At 40.5% G+C, this 23469-nt stretch overlaps 1 protein-coding gene across 1 annotated transcript in view; it reads right to left on the bottom strand.

Annotated features, from left to right (window-relative positions):
* Window positions 1–23469, bottom strand: part of LOC308659322 (cytosolic phospholipase A2 beta-like) — a gene marked incomplete at both ends in the record, with an annotated part of 43137 nt that continues 19668 nt past the window's right edge. Inside the window, 11 exons of the mRNA XM_081312840.1 lie at window positions 1–224; window positions 2706–2892; window positions 7608–7774; window positions 13180–13371; window positions 14224–14328; window positions 17150–17287; window positions 19124–19241; window positions 19525–19747; window positions 20400–20536; window positions 22452–22587; window positions 23395–23432. Of these exons, the coding sequence (XP_081168966.1) occupies window positions 1–224; window positions 2706–2892; window positions 7608–7774; window positions 13180–13371; window positions 14224–14328; window positions 17150–17287; window positions 19124–19241; window positions 19525–19747; window positions 20400–20536; window positions 22452–22587; window positions 23395–23432 (1665 nt within the window). The remainder of the gene's footprint in view (window positions 225–2705; window positions 2893–7607; window positions 7775–13179; window positions 13372–14223; window positions 14329–17149; window positions 17288–19123; window positions 19242–19524; window positions 19748–20399; window positions 20537–22451; window positions 22588–23394; window positions 23433–23469) is intronic.

The following is a 23469-nucleotide window of genomic DNA, read 5'->3' as shown; positions in this document are numbered from 1 at the left end:
TCATTGTTTATCATTTCTGGGCCCACTGTGCCGCTTTTTCTGTATAGCGTTTTGAATGGCTTGCAAGATGAAGTCTTTGCTATTAAGAATATTGTAACTGCATAACTTTATTAGTTTGTCAAGGTTTTCTTCAGTGTAGGTTATTTCGAGAGTTTGGTAGGGTGAGATGCCTTTTTCCAGATTGACATTACCTTCTTTCATTTCTGAAGGAGTGCGTTTGACCCCTGAAAAGGTAAAAAAAGTGAGTGAGTGCACCTTATTTGAAGCAAAACAATGCACTGTAGGTAAAGATTTAAAACATTTGGTATTTGGAAGCAAAATAAATTGGTCTTATATCAACTTATCTATTTTGTGCCCTCATTTTCAGGGACTGATATAGCAATGGCACATTGATAGGCATTCTTCATTTTGCTGAACAGTAAAGTTTAGTTAAAATTATGTACTATAGAGAAAGCACTTCAGTTCTGGAATATTACTGCAATATGTCAATAAAACTCCAGGTAGAAATCCCAACAATCATGTTCCTCTGAGAACCCCATTCCTCTGAGAACCCCAACCAAGAGGAACCCCAACCAAGAGGAAAAGACAGCAGATTTTTCTGTAAACATTTTTTAAAAATCTGTCATAACCCAGAATATAAAATATTGCTTCCAACCTTGCCCTGACTGATGTACACCATCTTGATCGTGAAATTAACAGACTTTGCAGAGCATGGAAGAAATTCTTTTTTTAGCTATTAGTGCCTGTGAAAGAAATATCTTCAATTGATAATTACCATGGGTAGCCTTTCAAGTATTTAAAGGATAGTTTTTAACAGCCACAAATACTTTGCAGGACTGAGAAATGCTTTCCAAACTTAGAACTTGGTGGCAATATAATAGGAGATCCTTTTTTTAAAAAAGGAAATTGAAAAGCTACTTCAGAATAATGTTGAAATTAAGTATTATTACAGCTATGCCAATTATTTCTTGCATGACCTGAAACTGTGAAATCCTAAAACAGCTCGAGGAATGATTAGGCAACATGTCCTTTTCTCCTGAACTTGCAAATCTGGTTCAGTCTGAACACTTTCCAGAGAAATAAAACTGCACATTTTGAAATGCCGAGGGTTGGGTGGGAGGGGAGGTTGAAACTTTCCAGAACTACTCTTATGATTTGAAGCTTTTGCATAGAATATGAAAATATTTGTAGGGAATCTATACTATGCTGTTTTAAGAGTAATCTTGGGAGAGATACTTAGAGCATCTCACTGAGCCAAGTAACTTTTCATTTTTTTTAGGCACACTTTTAAAGCAATATAAAGCTATTTGCCTCTGATCTTGTGGTTGGAAGCCCTACTGTGTAGATGACTAGTTAACCTCCCCCCTCTCATATTCTTTCACAGTTGTAGTATATAACTCAAAAGTATGAATGCCTTACTATGAAGAGTCCCTATCATCCACCCTCCTCAATCTGCTACATTCCTATGTTCACATTAACTGCCCATGATATTTTTAGGAAGATTTTTTTTATTGCTCAGCTGTTTGGTAAAATAAGGGAAAAAGCAGAGTCTTACTGGCCAGAAATGAGCAAGTCAGGGGCTGTAGATAGTTTTCAAGCATCCCTATAACACCCAGTGATCTGTAGAATTCAGTGAAAAAGAGCCAAATTTGGGTGAGAATAGAATTGGTTTATTTTTGAGAGATTTCCAGCCCTCTATCCATAGCCCAACAAAAAGCAGTCTTCAAAATTTCAGCCCTACCCTTTCTAGGCATCCCTAGATGACCTCCAGAATATCAAAGGCAACCTTCTAATACCTTAAATGGTGCTCATCTATGCTTAGGAAACCTTCAGTTGCACTAAATTCCAGGGAGCTTCAGTGTTCTGCAACAGTCAAATAATAGATTCCACCCTTGACTTCAGCCCTGATGAACTCACTCCTAGCCACAAGGAATTATTATTCTACTGTTATTCTCTGCATGCAGCCTATTGTCCTATGGCAAGGGCAGAGACTGCAACAGGAAAAAAAAGAATTTTTTCCTCCACCATTGATCAGGTCCACTATTTGTTCTTGATGATCTCTCTGCTTAAATATGGAAAAGAAGTACTAGGATATCCAGACATAGGCATCCACAATGAACCCAAACCACATTAAAATCACAATGCATGAGGTAATATCATGACACAAATTTCGCCCTTACAAACTTACATCCTAATGTTATGCAAGGAAATACGGTAATTTGCTGTATTATGATGCATGTTTTGCCAGTTCCCCGCCCCTTTGCTGTCTCTGGTCTAGAGAACCAATAACAGTTTGGGTTGCTGAATATATATTTCAGGTACAGATTTAAAGCCTGGAACTACCGAAGCTATTTTTAAATAGAATAATTCAATAGCGTCTTCTTCTAAGTGTTTCTTAAGTTGTGTGGACTTAAGACATGTGAACATGCTGGCTGGGGAATTCTAGGAATTGAATTCCACACATCTTAAATTTGCCAAGTGTGAAAAACTCTGCTTTAGCTGATTAATATTCAGAAAACAGAACAATGTCTGTGTGTGCATACATAATTAATCATCACAAATTGAATGCAAAGTGTAGTTATACTTGGGAAATGCTACTTCAGAAGGGATTTCGGTCAACACGTGTGAATTGAAGAAATCACTGAAGAAACTACAAATGCTTAAATCAGAAAAATTGGGTAACCTTGTGCATCGGCTGAATTTACCTGGTGCTGAGTATTCTCTGAAGGTGCAACAGACCAGTGGAAAACAAAGCACTATTGGTGCATTGGGGTTATCTTCATCTGAGAAAACGTAGCACTCCTTCAAATTGTTTCGCTCTTTCTCACTCACATGAATCTTTGGAAAGGGAATGCCTTGGATTTCACAGTATTCGGCCGTCATCTTTATTTGCTGAAGAAGAGACCAAAAAAGAAAAATCTTCCCAAATATATTCATTTTGCTTTCCATATGTAAATCAGAACCTCCCCTACCAAATTATCTCTTATTGTCTGAGATGAGCAGAGGATTCAGTGCTAAAACATACAGTACCTTGAACATGCAATTCTGCTTTCTCAACTACTTTTGTACAAGTTTGTATTTGTACAACCTTTGTACAAGTAAATTAAAAAGACTGTGCAAGTTTTGAAGTAAGGAAAAGGAGGAAAGGAAATTCTAGATGAAATTTCCAATCCAGCTGAAGTTTGAACCACAATTGATCGCGTGGGGGGAGAGCGGGGGTCGGTCGCCTCCAGGGCTCTGGAGCGGGTCGTGGGACTACTTATTCCCATGACGTTGGGGAATGGTAGCAGGTGTACGAACAGAGGGCCGCATCGATACTGGGGAGTGCATCTCCGCTATTTACAAGCGGTGAGGCGCTCCGACCCTCTGCTTCTTCCCCGAGGTCCCGGGAGCGAGGATGTGAAGCCACCTGAGCTCCGGCTGGTGTACCTGAATGCCAGGTCCGTTGTTAATAAGGCTCCCCTTGTCCGGGATCTGGTTGAGGGTGAGCATGCGGACCTGGCTTGCATCATGGAGACTTGGTTGGGCCCAGAGGGTGGTATTCCTTTGGTTGATCTTTGCCCACCAGGTTTCCGGGTGCTACACCGGCCTCGGGCTCAAGGTAGGGGCAGGGGAGTGGCGGTAGTTATTAGGGAGACCTTGTGTCCGCGGGAGACCACCGTTCCCTAGATAGTCGGGTGTGAGTCTCTCTTTTTGAGATGTGGTCCTGGGGCGCAGTTGGGCTTGCTGCTGGTGTACCTTTTGCCTAGTCGCGCAGCAGCAGCCCTGCCTGAGCTACTCAACATCCTCTCGGGGTTGGTGATTGAGTTCCCCAAACTTATAGTTTTGGGTGACTTCAATCTACCATCCCTAGGAGGATCATCTGAGTTAGCTCGGGAGTTCATGGCTTCCATGACGGCCATGGACCTGACGCAAGTAATTCTTGGACCGACTCATGTGGGAGGCCACACCCTTGACTTGGTTTTCTTATCTGGATGGTGGTTAGATGATCTTGGTGGGGGCTCCCCAATTGTTATGCCCCTGTCATGGACCGATCATCATCTCCTGCGGCTGGTCTTCCGTTTTGCCACCCCCCGCCGTGGGTGTATGGAGCCAACTAGATGGTACCGCCCCAGGCGCTTAATGGATCCTGATAGGTTCCAGGCAGCGCTGGGGTCCCCACCTGCCTCCGTTGCTCACAACTCAGCGGATGCCTTAGTGGAAGCCTGGGAAAGGGCAGCCACAGAGGCACTTGACCGAGTTGTACCCTTGCGGCCCCTGACCTGGTGCAGATCCCAGCGAGCTCCGCGAGCTGCATTGGTTGCCAGTTGTCTTCCGGGTGAGGTTCAAGGTCTTGGTTATGATCTTTAAGTCCTTACATGGCATGGGTCCGAGATACCTCGAGGACCACCTGCTGCTGGCGTCAACTCCCCTCCGCCCTGTGTGTGCCCACAGAGAGGGCCTCCTCAGGGTGCCTCCAGTCAGGGAATGTCAACTGGTGGCCCCCAGGGGGAGGGCCTTCTCTGTGGGTGCCCCGGCACTATGGAACCAACTGCCGGTTGAGCTCCGGATGGCATCGGACCTCCGATCCTTCCGTCGCGGGTTGAAGACCCACTTGTTCGAGTTAGCTGGTCTGGCCTGAAGGGGAATATGGGTTTTCTAATTGGTTTTATTATTTTACTATTGCTGTATTTTAATTGGGCATGGTTTAATTCTCTTTTAATTTTTGTATACCTATTTATATATGCCCTGTGAACCGCCCTGAGTCCCTAGGGAGAAGGGCGGTATAGAAATCCAATAAATGAATGAATGAATGAATGAGCTCCATGGTTCTCCGTGGAGCTTCGGGAGATGAAGCGTCGGAGACGGGGCCTAGAGAGCTGTTGGAGGTCCAGCCGATCCGAATCCGACCGATTGCGACTAAGAACCTATATTAGGTCTTATCTTGCAGCGATAAGGGCGGCGAGGTCTAATTACTTCTCCGTCCTTATCGCGTCCGCAGATAACTGCCTGGCCGCCCTGTTTAGGGTGACCCGCTCCCTCCTTAATCAGGAGGTGAGGGAGGAACCCTTGCAGGGTCGTGCCGAGGAGTTTAGTCAACATCTGTTGGACAAAATCGCTCAGATTCGGACCGGTCTGGACTCCAACTGGGCAGAGTCTGACGATCAGGACACGGGCGGTCTTGTCGATGTTATCTGGGAGGAGTTTGATTCTGTGACTCCGGAGGAAGTGGACAGGATTATGGGGAGGTTGAGCTCCACCACATGTTTATTGGACCCGTGCCCTTCCTGGCTGGTTTATCCGGCTCGGGAGGGGACACGAGGCTGGTTCCAGGCGGTTATATCTGCCTCTTTGAGTGAGGGTAGTTTCCCCGCCGTCTTGAAGGAGGCGGTGGTGAGACCTCTCCTCAAGAAGCCTGCCTTGAACCCAGCAGTGTTAAATAACTTTCGTCCGGTCTCCAACCTTCGTTTCCTTGCGAAGGTTGTTGAGAGCGTGGTGGCGCAACAGCTCCCTTTGTTCTTGGATGAAGCTGATTATCTAGACCCGTACCAATCGGGTTTCAGGCCCGGGTACAGCACGGAGACGGCATTGGTCGCTCTGGTGAATGATCTCTGGAGGGCCCGGGACAGGGGATATTCCTCTGTCCTAGTCCTATTAGACCTCTCAGCGGCTTTCGATACCATCGACCATGGTATCCTGCTGCAGCATCTCAGGGGATTGGGAGTGGGAGGCACAGTTTTTCAGTGGTTCTCCTCCTATCTCCTGGGACGTTCGCAGTCGGTGTTGGCAGGGGGGCAGAGGTCGACCTTGAGGTCTCTCGTTTGTGGAGTTCCTCAGGGGTCGGTCCTCTCGCCTCTCCTGTTCAACATCTACATGAAACCGCTGGGTGAGATCATTCGTGGTTTTGGAGTTGGGTATCATCAGTATGCTGATGATACCCAGCTTTTCATTTCGACCCCAAACCAACCCAGTGATGCCCTCGACGTGATGTCCCGTTGCCTGGAAGCGGTTCGGGTCTGGATGGGGAGGAACAGACTTCAACTCAACCCCGACAAGACTGAGTGGCTGTGCATACCGGCATCCCGGGATATTCAGAATATTCCATCTCTTTCCATGGGGGCTGAGCTATTACCCCCCGTAGATAGGGCTTGCAACTTGGGAGTCCTCCTAGATTCGTGGCTTACTTTGGAAGACCATATAGTGGCTGTGACTAGGGGGGCCTTCGCCCAGGTTCGCCTGGTGCGCCAGTTGCGGCCCTATCTAGACCTGGATGCCCTGTGTACGGTCACTCATGCGCTCGTGACCTCTCGTTTGGACTACTGCAACGCTCTCTACATGGGGCTTCCCTTGAGGACCACTCGGAGGCTCCAACTGGTACAGAATGCAGCCGCGAGAGTTGTGCTGGGAGTCTCCCGATACTCCCATGTTACACCTCTGCTCCGCAAGCTGCATTGGCTGCCAGTTGTCTTCCGAGTGAGATTCAAGGTTTTGGTAATGGTTTTCAAGGCCCTACACGGCATGGGTCCGGAGTACCTCAGGGATCACCTGCTGCCGGCGTCAACTTCCCTCCGCCCTGTGCGTTCCCACAGAGAGGGCCTCCTCAGGGTGCCACCGGTCAGAGAATGTCGTCTGGTGGCCCCCAGGGGAAGGGCCTTCTCTGTGGGCGCCCCGCACTTATGGAATCGGTTGCCGGTTGAGCTCCGGACGGCGCCCGACCTTCGCTCCTTCCGACGCGATCTGAAGACCTATTTATTTGAACAAGCCGGCCTGGCCTGATGGGGGATGTGTTGGGGTTTTTTATTGTGGTTTTTTACATTATTATTTATTGTTTTAGCTAATGGGCTTTGTATTTAATTCTCTTTTTAACTTTTGTACCTTGTATTTTATATGTGCCCTGTTCACCGCCCTGAGTCCTTCGGGAGAAGGGCGGTATACAAATATAATAAACTATAAACTATAAACTATAATTCAAAGTCCACAGTCCAGACAACTTCCAGTTGGTTCCCCAACCTATTTTTTCTTTCTTTCTTTCACACACACACACACACACACACACACACACACACACACAGATTCTACATTGCTTCAGGAAAGCAGTATTAGAGAAGCTTGTTTCACTCACTATTGTCTTTCCTTCTCCTCCAGACTAACTACATACTTTCTACATTCAAAATAGAGCTCCTATTAGATATAATGCTATGGAATTTAACAAGCTATCCTACAGTTTGGAGATTCACTTGGAGATCTCTCTCTCTCTCTCTCTCTCTCTCTCTCTCTCTCTCTCTCTCTCTCTCTCTCTCTCTCTCTCTCTCTTATCTTAAGGCATTTTATTTGTCTCAGTTGCTTGAACTCTGCCCCCCCCCCCATCATCTGTGTTGGCACCTAAAAATGATGTTCAGATATAGGCAACTATCATATCCTTTTTGTAGTAAAATAAAGATGATCCTTTTTTGTTTCTTGGGTTAAATGGAAACTATCTGTCTTCTACTTATCCACCATATTGGTAAACTTGGCATCTGTGGTAGCTGAACTATAATTATGGATCTAAGAAACTCTAAAACACCTTTCCATCCTGTAAGCACACAAGCATTCCAAAGGAAAATAATAGTGAACATATTTTGTCTCACCCTTAAGATTCCACTCATCTCATAATCCAGAAAAATAATGATATCCACATTCCTTTCTGGCTTGAGAAGTGATATGCCACTGTTGTTCATAAAATATCCTACATCTAGTAAACAGAGGGTCTTTGTGTTTGGAGTCAACTTGTTAGAAGAAGTGTCAAAGATGGTATCTGAAAGACAATTGATGAGCGTTTTTTCCAACCAACATGAATAATAACTCCAGGCTGTCTTTCACCAACAAAACCTGTGCTGCCTCACATACTCTGAGAAAGGAAACAATGATAAGAGACATGATTGAGATGTTCAGAATTATATATGGTGTGGATAAAGTAGAAAAGGAGAAGCTCCTTTCCCCTTCCCAAAATACTAGAACTAAAAGTCACTAATGAGATTGAATCTTGGAAGAATTTTGACAGATAAAAGGACATATGTATACCATACATAATTAACTTTGAAATGTTATATCACAAAATGTGCTGCTGGCTACCAGCTTGGCTGGCTTCAAAAATAGGTTTGACCAATTCATGTAAGTCATGTGGGCCAATGGCTATTAGCTTCAATGGTAGTGTGATTGCCTCTAAAAGCCATCTGCTAGGAGACTAGGGAGCTTCTTCATGCAAGTTGGCTATTATGAGAAATGACTGCTGAGGTAGATGGGCCAGGAGTCCAATAAGTTTAATTCTCATTGAGCAAACAGTGAATTGCATAGCAATAGCAACACAAGTACTTACGTTTAAATAAACAAAATATAACCTAAACTGACTTCCGGTGGCTGCGCGGCGCCGGAGACAGCCTTCCCGGGCTGCCCGCGGCTCAGCTGAGTGATTTTCGCCCGAAACAGCGCCGATCAGCTGTTCGGGCGAATTTGAAGCCCCCTCCTCGGGAGAAGAGGAGGGGGTGTGGCCCCAGGTAGGGGTCGAGTTCTCCGGGGCCGCCTGAGCTTGCAGCTTGGGCAGCTGAAGGATCGAACTCCCCCGTAGCCTGGGTCGCTCCCAGCTGGCCAGCGCCTCTGCTCCTGATTTCATGGAGCAGAGCCAGGCGTCTGCGACCACCCCTGCCTGAAGGAAGGACTATGGATTAAAAGGAGCAGGCAGAGCGGTACAAGAGGAAAAGGTGAAGAGGATTATTTTATTTTACTCTCGAGCTTGATGGACTTTTTTAAACTTTAAGTGAAAGTGTGTCACAATTGAAAGTTAAAGATGGCGGCTAAACCTCCCCCTAAAACTCTTCGGAGTGGTGGATCTTCTCCGGTGCAACAATCATCATTACAGGCGTTGCACCCTCCTGATGTATTGACACCGAAGGATTTACGAGATGCTTTGGATAAACATGCCCAGGTACTTTTGGAATCAATTAATCAATCAATTGGTGATAAATTTGCACAGATGGAGGAGAAATTGAAGAAGTTGGAGGAGAGAATGGAGGAGAGGATGGAACAGAAGTTCAGGGTGATGAAGGTAGACATTTTGTCTTCAGTGTATAAAGTGGCTGAATGTGTGGAAGATTTGGATGAAAAAGTGGAAGATTTGACTCAAAAGAATGCCATATTAGAAGCAAAAGTACTGGAGAATGAAGATTTAAGAGATAAAATGGATAGAGAATTGAGTCTTGCTCAATATTTCCAGATGCAGTTTGCCATTAGAATCAGAGGTTTAAAGGAGAATATTAAGGAAGATCTAAAGCAGCTGGTTTCTGAGGCTCTTGAAGTGGTATTGAATCAGCCAGCATCCGAAATAAAAGGAGGCATGGATAAAGTGTTTCGTGTGAATTCATGGATTGCTAGACAGAGAAAGTTGCCTAGAGATGTGGTGGTTTATTTTGCAAAAAGGGAAATTAGAGATGAAGTTATACAAGCTGCCTATGATACTAAAGTCGTGATTGCTGATCAAGAAGTTCTGGTTCTAAAAGAAATTCCTCCAAAGATTTTAAGGAGAAGGAAGGATTTTACATTTCTTGTGCAAGAGCTCAAGCAACGAGATATAAGGTTCAGATGGGAGATCCCAGCTGGGTTGATGGTGATGCATGAAGGTAAAAGGTACCGTCTGGTTACTGTGATGCAAGCGCGTGATTTTTACAATAATGTTTTAAAAGCAACCCCATTAACACTTCTGGAAGCTGCAAAGGGATCTGGAGAAGGAGAACATCAAGAGGCTGAAGATGGACAGACAGAGGAGAATGGTGCTGGAGGAGATCAAGTTATAACACCTTTGGATGATCCCAGAGAACAGAGGGTGACGCGTGCTGCTTTAAAACGATCAAAAAAGATAAAAGAACAAGAACAGCAGAAGTCTATGGAACTTTCACAACGTACTTACAGCCAAGTAGTGGGAGGTGGGAAAAGATTTGGGTGAGGAATGTAAAATTTAAACAAGTTTGAAATCTAAGAGAGAATTTTTACAAAATGTTTTATAGATGGTATTTAGATTTTAAAAAGCTAAGTATGTATCTGAATCATTAGCCTAAATGTTGGAGGTGCGGTGATGAAGACGTAATATATTTTCATATATGGTGGACTTGTAAAAAGGTTAAGGCTTTTTGGATAAAAGTCTGGTGGAACATACTAAGTTGATGTTGAATTTAATTACGGCAGCAAGACTTTTGATAGGTTAGTACTGGAAAGAGGAACTGCCGACCATAGAAGAGTGGGCTTTAGAGGTTTCCGACTTGGTTGAAATGGCGAAGATTTCGGCCTATTTGCAAGATTACTTGCAGGAACGCTATATTATGGAAGGGAGAGAATGGTTTGAGTTTATCCAGAATAAGTATAGGGTTAAGAAGTTTTATATTTGAATAAGGCTTCTTTCTTTGTTTCTTTTTCTATATTAGTTTTTTTTATATATATTTAATATTACTAAGGTTTGTTTTATCCTATATAAGCTAGAGAGTGATAGATTTTAGAGTTTATGGTTGTTAGTATATGGTTGTTTATGATTGTTTTTTTTATACATACCTTGTATTTAGCTCTGGGAAGTCGGGGGGGGAGGGGGGGAGGGGGGGGAGGAAGGGGGGAGGGAGAAGGGTGGGGGAGGGGGGATTTTCTAAGGGAAAAATTGTATGTTAAAACTTTTCAATAAAAAAAATATATATAACCTAAACTATATTATTGGAACATTGGTGAGTTCGGAATCTCATTTATCCAAAAGATACATATTTAGCTTTTTTTTTTAAAATTCCATTTATATCCCGCCCTTCTCCGAAGACTCAGGGCGGCTTACAAGCTTAGCAGTAGCCTTCATTCTATGTATATGCCTGCTTATTAGGGCTTTCACACACACCCCAAGCGGCATTATTACAAAGTCAGCTTAATTGCCCCCAACAATCTGGGTCCTCATTTTACCTACCTCGGAAGGATGGAAGGCTGAGTCAACCTTGAGCCTGGTGGGATGCGAACCTGCACTAATTGCAGGCAGCTGGTGTTACTTAAGGAGGCATTAGCCCACTGCTCCACCAAGGCTTGTTCATAACATTGTCTTCAGAAGAAAAAAAACAACTTATGCTTTGAACTAGAACACAATTGGTATATAACTCAATCATAAAATCTATTGGCTATTAGTCTATTATTCCATCTAACAAAATATTTAAAGGTAAAGGTTCCCCCGCACATGCGTGCTAGTTGTTTCTAACTCTAGGGGCCAGTGCTCATCTCCATTTCAAAGCCGAAGAGCCAGCATTTGTCCGAGGACGTCTCTGTGGTCATGTGGCCGGCATGACTAGATGCCAAAGGCACACGGAACGCTGTTACCTTCCCACCGAAGTGGTCCCTATTTTTCTACTAGCATTTTTCGAACTGCTAGGTTGGCAGAAGCTGGGACGAGTAACAGGTGCTCACTCTGTTACGCGGCACTCGGGATTCGACCCACCAAGCTGCTGATCTTCTGATCAACAAGCTCAGGATCCTAACCCACTGAGCCACCGCGTCCCTAACAAAATATTTAGGCACTCTATATTGTGTTGATTCCAAAGCCAATGAAAATATACCCACAAAACCTTTCTTTTTACAACCCTATAATCCCTTAATTCAGGGTAGAGTCGGGTTGACTGGATGGGTCTGAGTGTTTACTGGATGGATGCCCTTCCTGACACCATGCGGTGTTCACAGCATTTTTTTTTCCTTTGCGCCCTAGAAGAGGAGCATCTGCTGCTACGTAGGATTGAACTCTCAACTCTCAAATGGAAGGGAAGCGTCTTCACTACTAGGCCACCATGCCATTCAGAAACACCCTCACATACCCACACAAACAAAAACAAGTTTTCCCAAGACATTAGAAATATTGTTTTATGCATATACGTAGCATATTAAAAGCTGAATTCTGAACACAATGACAGATACACTCAACCCACAAAGGAATTCTGCCAGCTTCTTACCCATGGCTTTAATAGTTTACTGAACTGATTTTTAGTTATTAAGCATTAGAGATTGATCCTAAAACTATAACATTCTGAATATTGTAAAATCTTGTAGTGACCTTATTCTTCCCCAGTTAATCTTCTGAATGCTGTAATTATCACCTCATCACATTGTCATCAATATGTAAATAAAATAGGGCAATAACCATTTTAACAATATTAGACGAATTCATGTAGGAAAACTATATGACATTACTTTGTAATCATTGTGGCTTAATCTAATAGGATCAAAATATATATCTGATGAATGAATATGAAATACTGAGAAACAGGTAACCAAATGTTGTTGCACTTTTGGCTGCTGGTAGACTTTCCACAGCCATCTAGAAAGTCCATCAGCAAAATAATAATAATAATGTTTTGGTCCAATCCAGCAAATGTTTCACATTCTTAAGAGGCTACACGGGTAATGTCATTGTTTGGCTTAATGAAGAAATCACTGAAAATAGACTATTATGAAAATGAAATGTGGAAACAACTCCCATTTGTTCCAAATGTGCAATGATCAAGAATTGTTTTGTGGCTCATTGCCATTGGGAATGTAAAAAATGGAAAACCATTCCAGAGCTAAACAAAGGCCAAATTCAACCTTTTACATGGTCATTTCCTGACAAAGAAATCAATCAATCAATCAATCGATCGATCAAGATAAACTTGTGTGTGTTTCAATAAATATTCCCAGGACCAAAAATATATATATGTGATACTTCTTTTCCTCTAGAGAAAGTTTTTATATAAGGGAAAGGTATCCAAGAATCCTGTAGATCATATGTCTTCCCTAAGGTGCTATTTCTGTCCCCTGCAAGGTCAGGAAGAATAATTGGAAGTCACATACCCCAAAACACCCTTCTTACTATACCACTTCTATAATACATGAAAATATACTCTCATCTAGTGACATGTTGTGACGTGTCACAATGTATCACAATTTTTTTTCAATTGCTGGAGCTGGAGTGGGCACGGCCTCCACATGATGAAACCAGCCCGCGGGCCGTCAATTGGACACCCCTGATCTAGATCAAATATCATCTTTTAAGGAATAGATACCATAGGACTATATAACCATCTCCTTTGTAACTCCGTAGTTATGAAACTGACTGGAGATATTTCTGAACTGATTCAATTCTGAACATTTAGAGTGTTTCTAGAAATTATCATTCTCATTTACCACTCCATTGCATGAATTCTTTCTGATGCAGATAATCTTTATCAAAATCAAAGCTTTGCAGGAAGTTATGATTTTCCCCACATAAAGGACGATTAGTTAAAATGTCATTGAAGATTTCACAGAGTTTTCCATAGGGATAACTTGGAGGTTTGTAGACCGTGGGAGGATAATCACTTGAAGAATAATTCTCATCTGAAACAAAATATAGAGATACTTCATTTATGGTGACTTTTCCTTTTGTTTTCAAAATATGACACTTCTGCATTACTGAGGCTTTTTTAAATATAGCATATTCCACTAAAAATGGTGGCATCAAAAAGGAATATGCCCTGCAAAAACAGACACAGATCTGAGTCACTTAAAAATGACCTCTTCTCCTATCACAGGCTGAGTCTGCTAATTAGCCTTTTCTCTAGCACTGATTCCAGATGGATCTTTTCATATGTATCACCTACATATGAACAGAAAATAAATCAAAGTTGTGCATAAGGAAATAGTAAACAAATAGCCCATTATTATAATTCTACAAGCACAACACCACCACTCTTCCATCGTCAAGCCCTAAAGAACAGGCACATAAGTGCAAGTTTCTCCAAAAGTGTCATTGTTGCTGTAGTTTTGGGCTAGGAGGCAACAGTTTCACTCCTGGTTATGAGCAGGCACAGAGAAATTCTATGTATCTACTGAGGAGATACATATATGACAGAATCCCAAGGTTTTATATCACATTTTTTTCATTATTATATGCATATATTGCAAAGGTCGCAATGACCTATATCAGTACATAATCTAGAAATGTCATTGTCCTTAAACATCAAAATATTCATAAATCAGAACAGTCCCTATTTTCTTAACTATCTATAATTTTTTGAATAGGTTATAGTAGCTGCAATGATCCCACAATTAGTTCCTATCTGACTGAGTAGGTGACCAGAAACAGAAGAGGTTAGAGTGTCTGTCACCTTTCTTTTACTTTGTAAATGAACCATTTTTAAAAAAAAAAAAAAACTCTGCCAAAGCGAAAAATAGTATTGAAATTCTTACGTTTTATTTCCATGTCTTTCACCCATCGTTCCCAGAATTCTTTTTGTGTTGAGGTCCAGTATAAACAATCCAGGAGATTTTGACTGAAAATGTTAGTCCAGATACCTACAAGACCAACCACATTGAAGACATTGCATTAACTCAAATTATAGTCCATCTCAACTGTATCAAAAGATATAGGCTCATTAGACTGAGAAACTGTTATAAATATTTATTACTGCCAGCTAATTAAATACTGTAGACACAATTTAGCACCACAGTATTAACAAAACCATTATGGCTAATAAGATTATTGTAATAGTGTCATATCCACTGTTAACACATTAACAAAGCACAAGCATTGAGTTTAGCTAATGTACTATAGCCAAACAAATAAACAAAGCATATTATGGTTTAAAATGATGGCACATTATGCTAGGACAATGGTCCCCTAATCAGATTGAATACAAAGCACCCAGCCTCATTTTAATCTAATCTATTATGCTATACAAACCCAGTCATTATGACAAGAATAAAAATAGGTGACTCTAGTACAACACAGCTGGAGAACCTAAAGTAAATCCTAACAGGAGTCAAAAGCCAGGAATAGCAAAACCAAAGCAACTACCTTTTCACTAGATGTTTATCCAATCATCCTAGATTTGCACAATGCATCAAGCTAAATTATGATTGGCTGGTTTGAGGTTCAGGTATGTGAAGTGCGCACAGTTTCTCTATTTTTCACCCAACTTTTCCATTCATACCTCCAGTCAGATTCACAGCATTGTGACACAAGCTCCATTCTTTGGTATTTGCAGTGTGATTTCATACACACATGCCTCAAAATTGCTGTTTGCAGCACAACACTGATTCCATCTTTTTTCTTTCTTTTTTGTTGATTGACAAAAATGGGAAGCCTCAGTAGTTTACCTATGCAAGTATCCATACACCCCCACCTATCTTTCTTTCTCTGGCTACCTCTCTCTCCACATAATTGTCCCTCTTTGGCCCTGCCTCCAAGCAATCTGTTTCTTGAAGCCCAACTATGTTTGTGAGGGAAACAAGGACGGAACCTGAAGGATGAAGATTTCCTTGTCCCTAATTGCCTATTTCACACAATACTCTCTGGACCCCCAAGTGACGACACTGTTGCCAGAATGAGCCTTGGGAATGAAAAAGTATAGTCCAGATCCTGGCTGCTGAAAGCAGTATAACTGAAACCCAAATGCAAATTAGCACAGGACACATTTCTGAATTGGTAATATAGAAATTGACTTTGGTCTAATGGCTGACTCTCATAGCCTTCTTCCACTTGGCACTTTCTGGTAATTGGTTGGAAATTAAGGAAATTGTGATCCAACAGATCTGAAGGGCATTCAGTTTGGGAACATTGCAATGTTCAGTATTTTCATCTGGTATGTGTTTACAATAACAGTGTAAGACTCTGCCATAACACTGTAAAATAGATTGGTCTGAGAGAGAATGAGGACTCCAAGTCACTCAGCAATCTCTTATGGCTGAGAGTAGACTAGAACCTAGATGCCCCTGGTCTTAATCCTAATCCAATACCTCAAGCTCTACATCAGACAGGCTCTTGTGGAGGGATTGCCTGTATGCACTCCAGTGTTCCAAATTAAAATTTTATACATGTTATTATTCATTTATTTATAGTAAATTAAGAAAAAACATTAGGAAAAAATTTAAGAAAAAACATTAAGAAAGCAAGATCATGGCATCTGCCCTCTCAATTCCTGCCAAATAGATGGGGAAGAAATGGAGATTTTATTTTCCTGGGCTCCAAGATTACCGCAGACGGGGACTGCAGCCAAGAAATTAAAAGACACTTGCTCCTGGGGAGGAAAGCCATGGCAAATCTAGACAGCACACTAAAAAAGCAGAGACTTCACCCTGCCAACAAAAGTGCGTATAGTCAAGGCTATGGTCTTCCCAGTTACAATGTATGGCTGTGAAAGTTGGACCATAAGGAAGGCTGAGTGCCAAAGAATTGAGGCCTTTCAACTATGGTGCTGGAGAAGACTCCTGCGAGTCCCTTGGAATGCAAGACAATCAAACCGGTCAGTCCTAGAGGAGATCAACCCTGATTGCTCTTTAGAAGGCCAGATTCTGAAGTTGAAACTCAAATACTTTGGCCACCTAATGAGAAGGAAGGACTCACTGGAGAAGAGCCTAATGCTGGGAAAGGTTGAGGGCAATAGAAGAAGGGGACGACAGAGAATGAGGTGGCTGGATGGAGTCACTGAAGCAGTAGGCATGAGCCTAAATGGACTCCAGAAGATGGTAGGGTACAGGAAGGCCTGGAGGAACATTGGTCACGATGGGTCAGACACGACTTCACAACTAACAACATTTATAGTAATGGAACCCAGCACTGGACAGGGAGTTGGCCAAGACAAAGTATATTTCTTCCAATGCTGTGAAGCAACTCATGAAAGCAATTTATTGGTGACAAAGGGAGCAGTAGGAAATGTTCTATTCAATGCCCTACATATGTCAATGCTGTATGCTGAGATTAAACAGAATATAAGAACACAATTTATGAAAAGTACATTGATCACAAAAACTCAGTATGAGTCTTGTACAGATTCATAATCTTACATGCTGTCTCTCTCTCTCTCTCTCTCTCTCTCTCTCTCTCTCTCTCTCTGTCTCGTATAATATATACATACACTATACACTATATATACATACACACACACATACACGCACACACACATATATATATATACTATATATGTAGTATTATTATTGCTATTATAAACAACATGGGAAGACTACTTATTCACTGGAATATTGACACAATGGAGCTCTGAGCCCGTTGGAGTAAAAAGGCTAGAAATCTAAGGCTGCCCAGGAAGACAGGATCTTTTCAAGATTTCCCTGATAAGTTCTGCTGTATTTTCCTTTAGCTTATAATTAAACAGATCACCTTCCAGATAGCAAATCCGGGACTCTGGGATCTTCTTCACCACCCTTCCCATGAAGAATTCTCTATCAAAATCCTCTGAGCGAATCTGTGCACCATATTTTAGGAAACTCACTTCATAAGGGTTGAACTCCAGCCATTCTGCAACAAAGGGATACACAAAAGAGTGAAAGCTTGGTTGGCTACTGATCCAAAGATGAAATTGGACATAGCATATAAGTGTTGCTTGAGCAGCGTCCACAAGATTGTCTGAGACACTACACATCCTCTTCATGACTGATTTCCTTGTTACCTTCTGGGAGGAAGCTCGGTGGTATCTGAAGCAGAACATCCAGATTCAGTCATAGTTTCATTCCATATTCTAAACTCTAAAGCTTCCTTTTTCAATTATGTATTCAACATGGACAGTGATTGATATTTAGATGTTATTTATATGTAATGATGTACATATGTACATACATATGTTGTATGTCAGAACCTTGTCTTTCTATGGGCAAGGGGTTTCTTGTTCTTTTCAGGTTCTGCCATTCTCCTGAGGGGAAGGGGGAAGCTTGGGGCTGCTGATGTGTATTTCCTTTGCTCTATTCCTTACTCTATTTCTCTTTGATGTTTCTCCATTGGGGTGAGAATGGAACATGCCTCCGGCCATCTGCCTTATCTCCAGGCGCAGAAGACACAGCGCAGAGAGATCAAACAGCCTTGGAAGTGGCGCCTTATCGCCCTGTTCCCACAGCGTTTTCACACCTGCAGATTGAACCGTCTAGATGGACAGTTGAGGAGGGATTAAAATTGATTCTTTTGACCTATTGATTCATGTGGGAAACCTTCAGATCCTGCCTTCTATTCCTGCTGTCAACATCTCCCAATAAAAGTTCCTTTTGAAATGATGTCCATTTCAAGAGTTCTGCTTTCTTAGTAGGACTGATTGATCAGATCCTTACATTGTATATAGCATGTTTAAATGTCTGTTATGTACAGTATGTTTACACTTTGAGAGCAAGCAACTAAATTTCATTTTTAATGTCTGCCAATGTGCCCAGAGTAAAATAATGACAATAAAACTTATCTAATTAATCTAATTAAATCAGAAAAAAGAAAGAAAGAAAGAAAGAAAGAAAGAAAGAAAGAAAGAAAGAAAGAACCTCCAGAGAGATTTCTTGTAGAAAACAAATAGCATCAAACAACCATCTTGTCCCAATTATCCTGATAGATTTTGTGACATCTACAAATCTAAGTGCAAAGCATGAGAAGTTTGTATTCAAAGAACAACTTGCATCACTATGTTTATAAAAATAGAGAACAATGAAAAGCTGTTTAAGGGAATAATTTGTAGTCCTTTAAATACTTATTCAAATCTTATGCATAAGTTTCTAAAAGAAAATTTCTGGAACTACCTGTAATCCCTAGCCGATAAAAGATAATGTCGTTTCCTCTTACTCAGATATAGATTTGAATCATTAGCTTTCAACATACAGTACTATGTTTTTGGAGGTTAGACGTGGATACTAAAAAAAAAAAAAGGCCTAGTTGCTCAGCAAAAACAGAAGCAGGTCTTTTCAAAAAAATATTGATGTAGAGGAGAACAGTTTTCATTATTCTAAATAACAATGCAAGCAGAGATAACTTAGTTCAGGACAGGAAACTGGTTCGCTGCTGGATGTTTGGGGCTTCAACTCTTATCAGTGCAAATTGTGACCTAAAACATCTCTAACCTATCAATAGCTTAAATATTACAGTATTACATGATTTCCTGCACGATCTTGATGAAGTTGGGTAGAACTGAGTATAATGCAACCTTTTCTATACAATCCAGGTAGAAGTACTCTAAGAGATTCGTGATAAATAGGAAGTACTTGTACTACTAAATTCAAGGTCAACATTTCATGCACTTCCCTTTTTCTCCTCTCTTCCAATGCCTATAGCATGCAACCAAAACCTATATTTCCACAGTGGAGAGACTGATATGTGAGTACCCACCTCTAAAGTCAAAAGTGCTGACATGATCCTGTTTGACATTTATGGCTGTATAAATAGGAAAGGGGTTCTGCCCCTGATTCAAAGCCTGTTGCTGGTCTGAGAGCTTACCGAGATTCATCTTCAAATAAAGGGAAACAAAATAAAATATTTTAACATATGCATCATTCAATAGAAGAGAATACATGTAGCTCAGTGTTAAACTGTGAAATCCTTGATATTCTCTGAACCTGATAGTTTGTTTGCAGATGTTTCATTACCCAACTATATAACATCATCAGTGCTCGGAAGTGTGAGGCAACTCACACTCACCAGCACAGATGATGTTACATGATGTCACATTCCTGCTTCAATAGGAGAAACTAGGGATCACATCTCTGCTGCATAACAAATAATTAACATACTCCATTGTGGAACAAAGCTTCCTGAATGAGGGCCCAGAGTGCTGTAAAAGATGAAAGATGACCAGCTTTGATCCGCTTAGTTAGCTCCTCGTGATATTGCTTCAATCTTTCAATAGAAATAATATTATTTTTGTCCTTCATCAACTGTCTTTTCATATTTCTGATATGGTCGTCGAAACTTTGATGTGACCAGTCAGTATGATGATACAAATTTGTCAGTGTCCTGCAGTAGTGGGAAAAATGATATTTAATAAAATAAAAAAATTCTCCACTATTATATATTCATAGTATATTTACTAGCATTTTAGAAACTGGTTCAAAATATCCTGTTCTTGTAAAGTGATAAATCTGATATCGGTATCTATTTTTCAAGTTGAATTGCCCAAAGAATTCAACCCACATGGTTTCAATTAATTCTTTGGACACATATTTTGAAATAGAAGAATTTACTCTTGTCCTTTATTAAATGCAGACATATGGTGGACATGGACAATTCAATTCTAATTATACTTATAATGACCTTTAACCCCAATGTGAACCTCATCTTTTTTTTCTGGCTGAAAGATTCTCAACATTTAATCCAGCCTTCAATAATATTGTTGAATCATTTTACATTCAGAATTGGGGTGTGGGATATTTCTGCTCCACCAAGGAATGCCTTTCATACTTTCTGCTCAGTAGAACATTGACTTTCATAGTCCTAGCCTAATGAAGGAGTACAGAGAGTGATGTCCCAAAAGTACTCATCATGGTAAAGCATGCTGAATGATTTATTTTTCTAACTGAGTTCATTTCCACAGACATAATGTTCTCAGCATTGGGCCCAGTATAATTGGAATTCTAATTAAATGTAACACATTTTTCTTAGTTTTTACCATGTTGATCCAGAAGCACTGGTGATATATGTAATGCAATCCAAAAGATTCAGTTTCTGGAAGGCTGAGAGATGAGCATATAATGATGTCATGGCTCTGATACCACCTCCAGTTGCCACAAGAGCGATCACTGGGACCTGTTAGAAATACATACAGTCACTTCATCAATAATATAAACAGTAACTTTGGCCATAGTATAGTCTTAAGATTCTAGAAAAAAATTCCAAGTTATCTTTTAATAGATCAAATTGGCAGTTCCAGTTTCCAGTGGGGAAAATGGCAGCTTAACCGTCTCCAAAGGGAAACAATGTCACAGCTTTTTTCGCCTCCAGTTATTGAGAGAGGATGCTTTTTCTTCCTCTAGATTTAAGAAGGAAACATGAATTAACATATGTCCTTCATACTGTCACGCTTCATCACTAAGTCGTAGAAACAGTTTTTCCCCGATTGGTTAGTGAATTGAGCAACAGGTAGTGAGTTCAGGTGAGTTCACAACTGTATCACAGCCTAAATTTATGAGTACTAAAACTGACATTCCTCATTTTAATGCAATTTTTGGATTATAATTTCTTCTTCAGTTAAAGATTTTGTTTAAATATGCGTGTTTGGTGATTGTCATTATTTCAGGGACTATAATATTTAGAAATGTCTGACAACTTTATTGATTTTTGCTTGCCTCACAAAAACTACACAAAAGAGATTAAAATAAAATAAAACATTTTTTTAAAATTTAAAATGGAAAAAGTAGCTTTTTTTTTAAAGAGTGAATTGAAAAAACTCTTGTGTAGGAAAGCTGTCTTGTTTACATATCATTTATAAAACAAAACCTTGAAGGTTAACTACCAGAGCACAAGATGGCTACTTTAAAGAAAATGTTTGATTTATGGAATGTGAAGAGAACTTTTTACTGGAACCAGACGTTACAACTGAAGATGAACAAATCCTTCTGGAAACAATTGAGATGGATTCACTGGATTACAAATGCAATTAGATGTTCATTCAAACATTGAAAAGGACATTGTGGATTTCTCTTTCAAATTGAAATATAAGAAATTTATTGGAGTTACTTCATGGAAATTGCAAGTGGACTTGAAAGATGATAAAAATTTCAATAAAAGAGGAAAAGATACTAAAAGAAAACAGGAGTCAGAATTTTATTTGTGGGATTTAAGAATGATTGGGAGTAAAAAGAAAAATATAAAATTGGCTTATCTGACTAACTATCTAAATAATGAGCTTATTTTTTATGATGATATTGAATGGTTATATGGATTGGATACTGTTGGGGTTTTTTAGAAATATCTAACGAGGTAGTAGATGAGTTTTTGACATCTACATAAGGGGAAATTATTTTTGATAAATTTTTTGTAATATTTAATTGTTAAGAAAGGCATGAGAGGAACATAGACTAAATGGAAAAGAGGGATATATTTATTTATTTATATAAATAATATATTTATATATTTATGTCATTAGGTATTTTTGCTCATTTTGACTGGATCTAGGCTAAGTAATAAAGAGAGCTGAAGATTTAGATATGCATTTAAAAAGTTTATAAAGTTTTGGCTTCTAAATAAGCAGCTGGACAAACCTCTGCAATTTTCTTGACAAGATTTTTCAGAAGTGATTTGCAATTGCTTCTTTCCTCAGGCTGAGAGAGTGACTGGCCTAAATTCATCCAGCTGGCTTCGTATCTAGTGAAGACCTAGAATTTACACTTTCTGAGTTTCTAATCTAGTGCCTTAACCACTAGACCAGACTGGCTCTCTTTATAGTCAGCTTACATGTAGGATCAAACTATATACAAACAGAGGTTTAGATCTGTGCAGATCCAAAATGGCTATCCAGAACAAAGCTGATTTCTAGAAATCCAGTATGGCTTCCATTTTGTTCCCAGACAATATAACATACCTCAATCTCTGTTAGAATCATACACATGGCAGCTCCTGAACTTACATTTTCAATCTAACATGCTGTGCAAGCACAGTTATGTTTGGCAATAACATGATGGTAATTAATTAACATGCAAATAATTACAAGATGTCCACATACCTCATCCTCTCGTAACTCCTCTCCTAGATTAAAAAGCTTATATAGGGCATCTGCAGCAACCTTTTTCCTTTTGTGCAGATAATCCTGCTCATCAGGACAAAGCTCATAACCCAAACGCACATCAAGATTTTGTGACCTGGGACACAGAAATAGCCACATCACTGCTAAGCATAGACTAGATGTCAGATCATTTAAACAATAATGCAGTTAGCTGAATATCAATTCACAACTTACAGGCATTTACCAGATATGGTGTCAGGTCTGTATGGGAATCAAAATCAGCCCCATGCCAATCAGTTGGGGATTGCTGGATGCTCTTCATTGCACTAAGCCTTAATTTCCTCCTTCTTCAATGGATTTGTTTAATGCAAAGGGAGCACCTCGGGAGGAAGTCCAGCCTTAGAGCATTGGAGTATGCCCAGCAATACCACCAATTAATTCATGGGTAGCCAACTGGCTTCTCATGTTGATATGAAGTTATATCTGAAGCCTACAGCAGATTAGACTACAGTTAGAAAAACCAAGTTCTCATTCAGGGAGTATTGAACTGGAGAATAGTTGAATGGTCAGAAGCTACATCTCAACTTCTTAACTACAGGAAGGGTTGTGGGTGAATTTTTCCTTTTCCTTTTCAGGGTTTGGGAAAATTGTTTAAGGCTTTAGGGAAACTCTCTGTGAAAAGTTTAAGGGCAAAGATGAGACACAGAGGGAAACTATTCTCCTTCCCACTTTTCAGACCACCAAAGCAGAGTGAAATCAAAGCAGTGAAATAAGGTAGTTTTGCTACTGAATTTCTGAAGAAGTACGAACGAGATACTAGGGAATTGCATGCAAGCCTCAAATGATGCACAAATGGTGCACATGTCATTTATGTTGAGGATAAACTGTCTTTCCTTTGCATTCACTCAGTGTATTAACTATGCCAAAAAAGAAAATACCTTACCAGTCCATTACCTGGAGATACAGTTCCAAGGTACTGCCCTAAAAGGCAAAAAACACACCTTAGTGAAGACAGTGA

This window comes from Vipera berus (assembly GCF_964194415.1).
Source record: "Vipera berus genome assembly, chromosome: 1".
NCBI classification, from domain to species: Eukaryota; Metazoa; Chordata; class Lepidosauria; order Squamata; family Viperidae; genus Vipera; species Vipera berus.
Note: the sequence above shows the minus strand (reverse complement) of the source record. Positions and strands in the feature narration are given on the sequence as shown.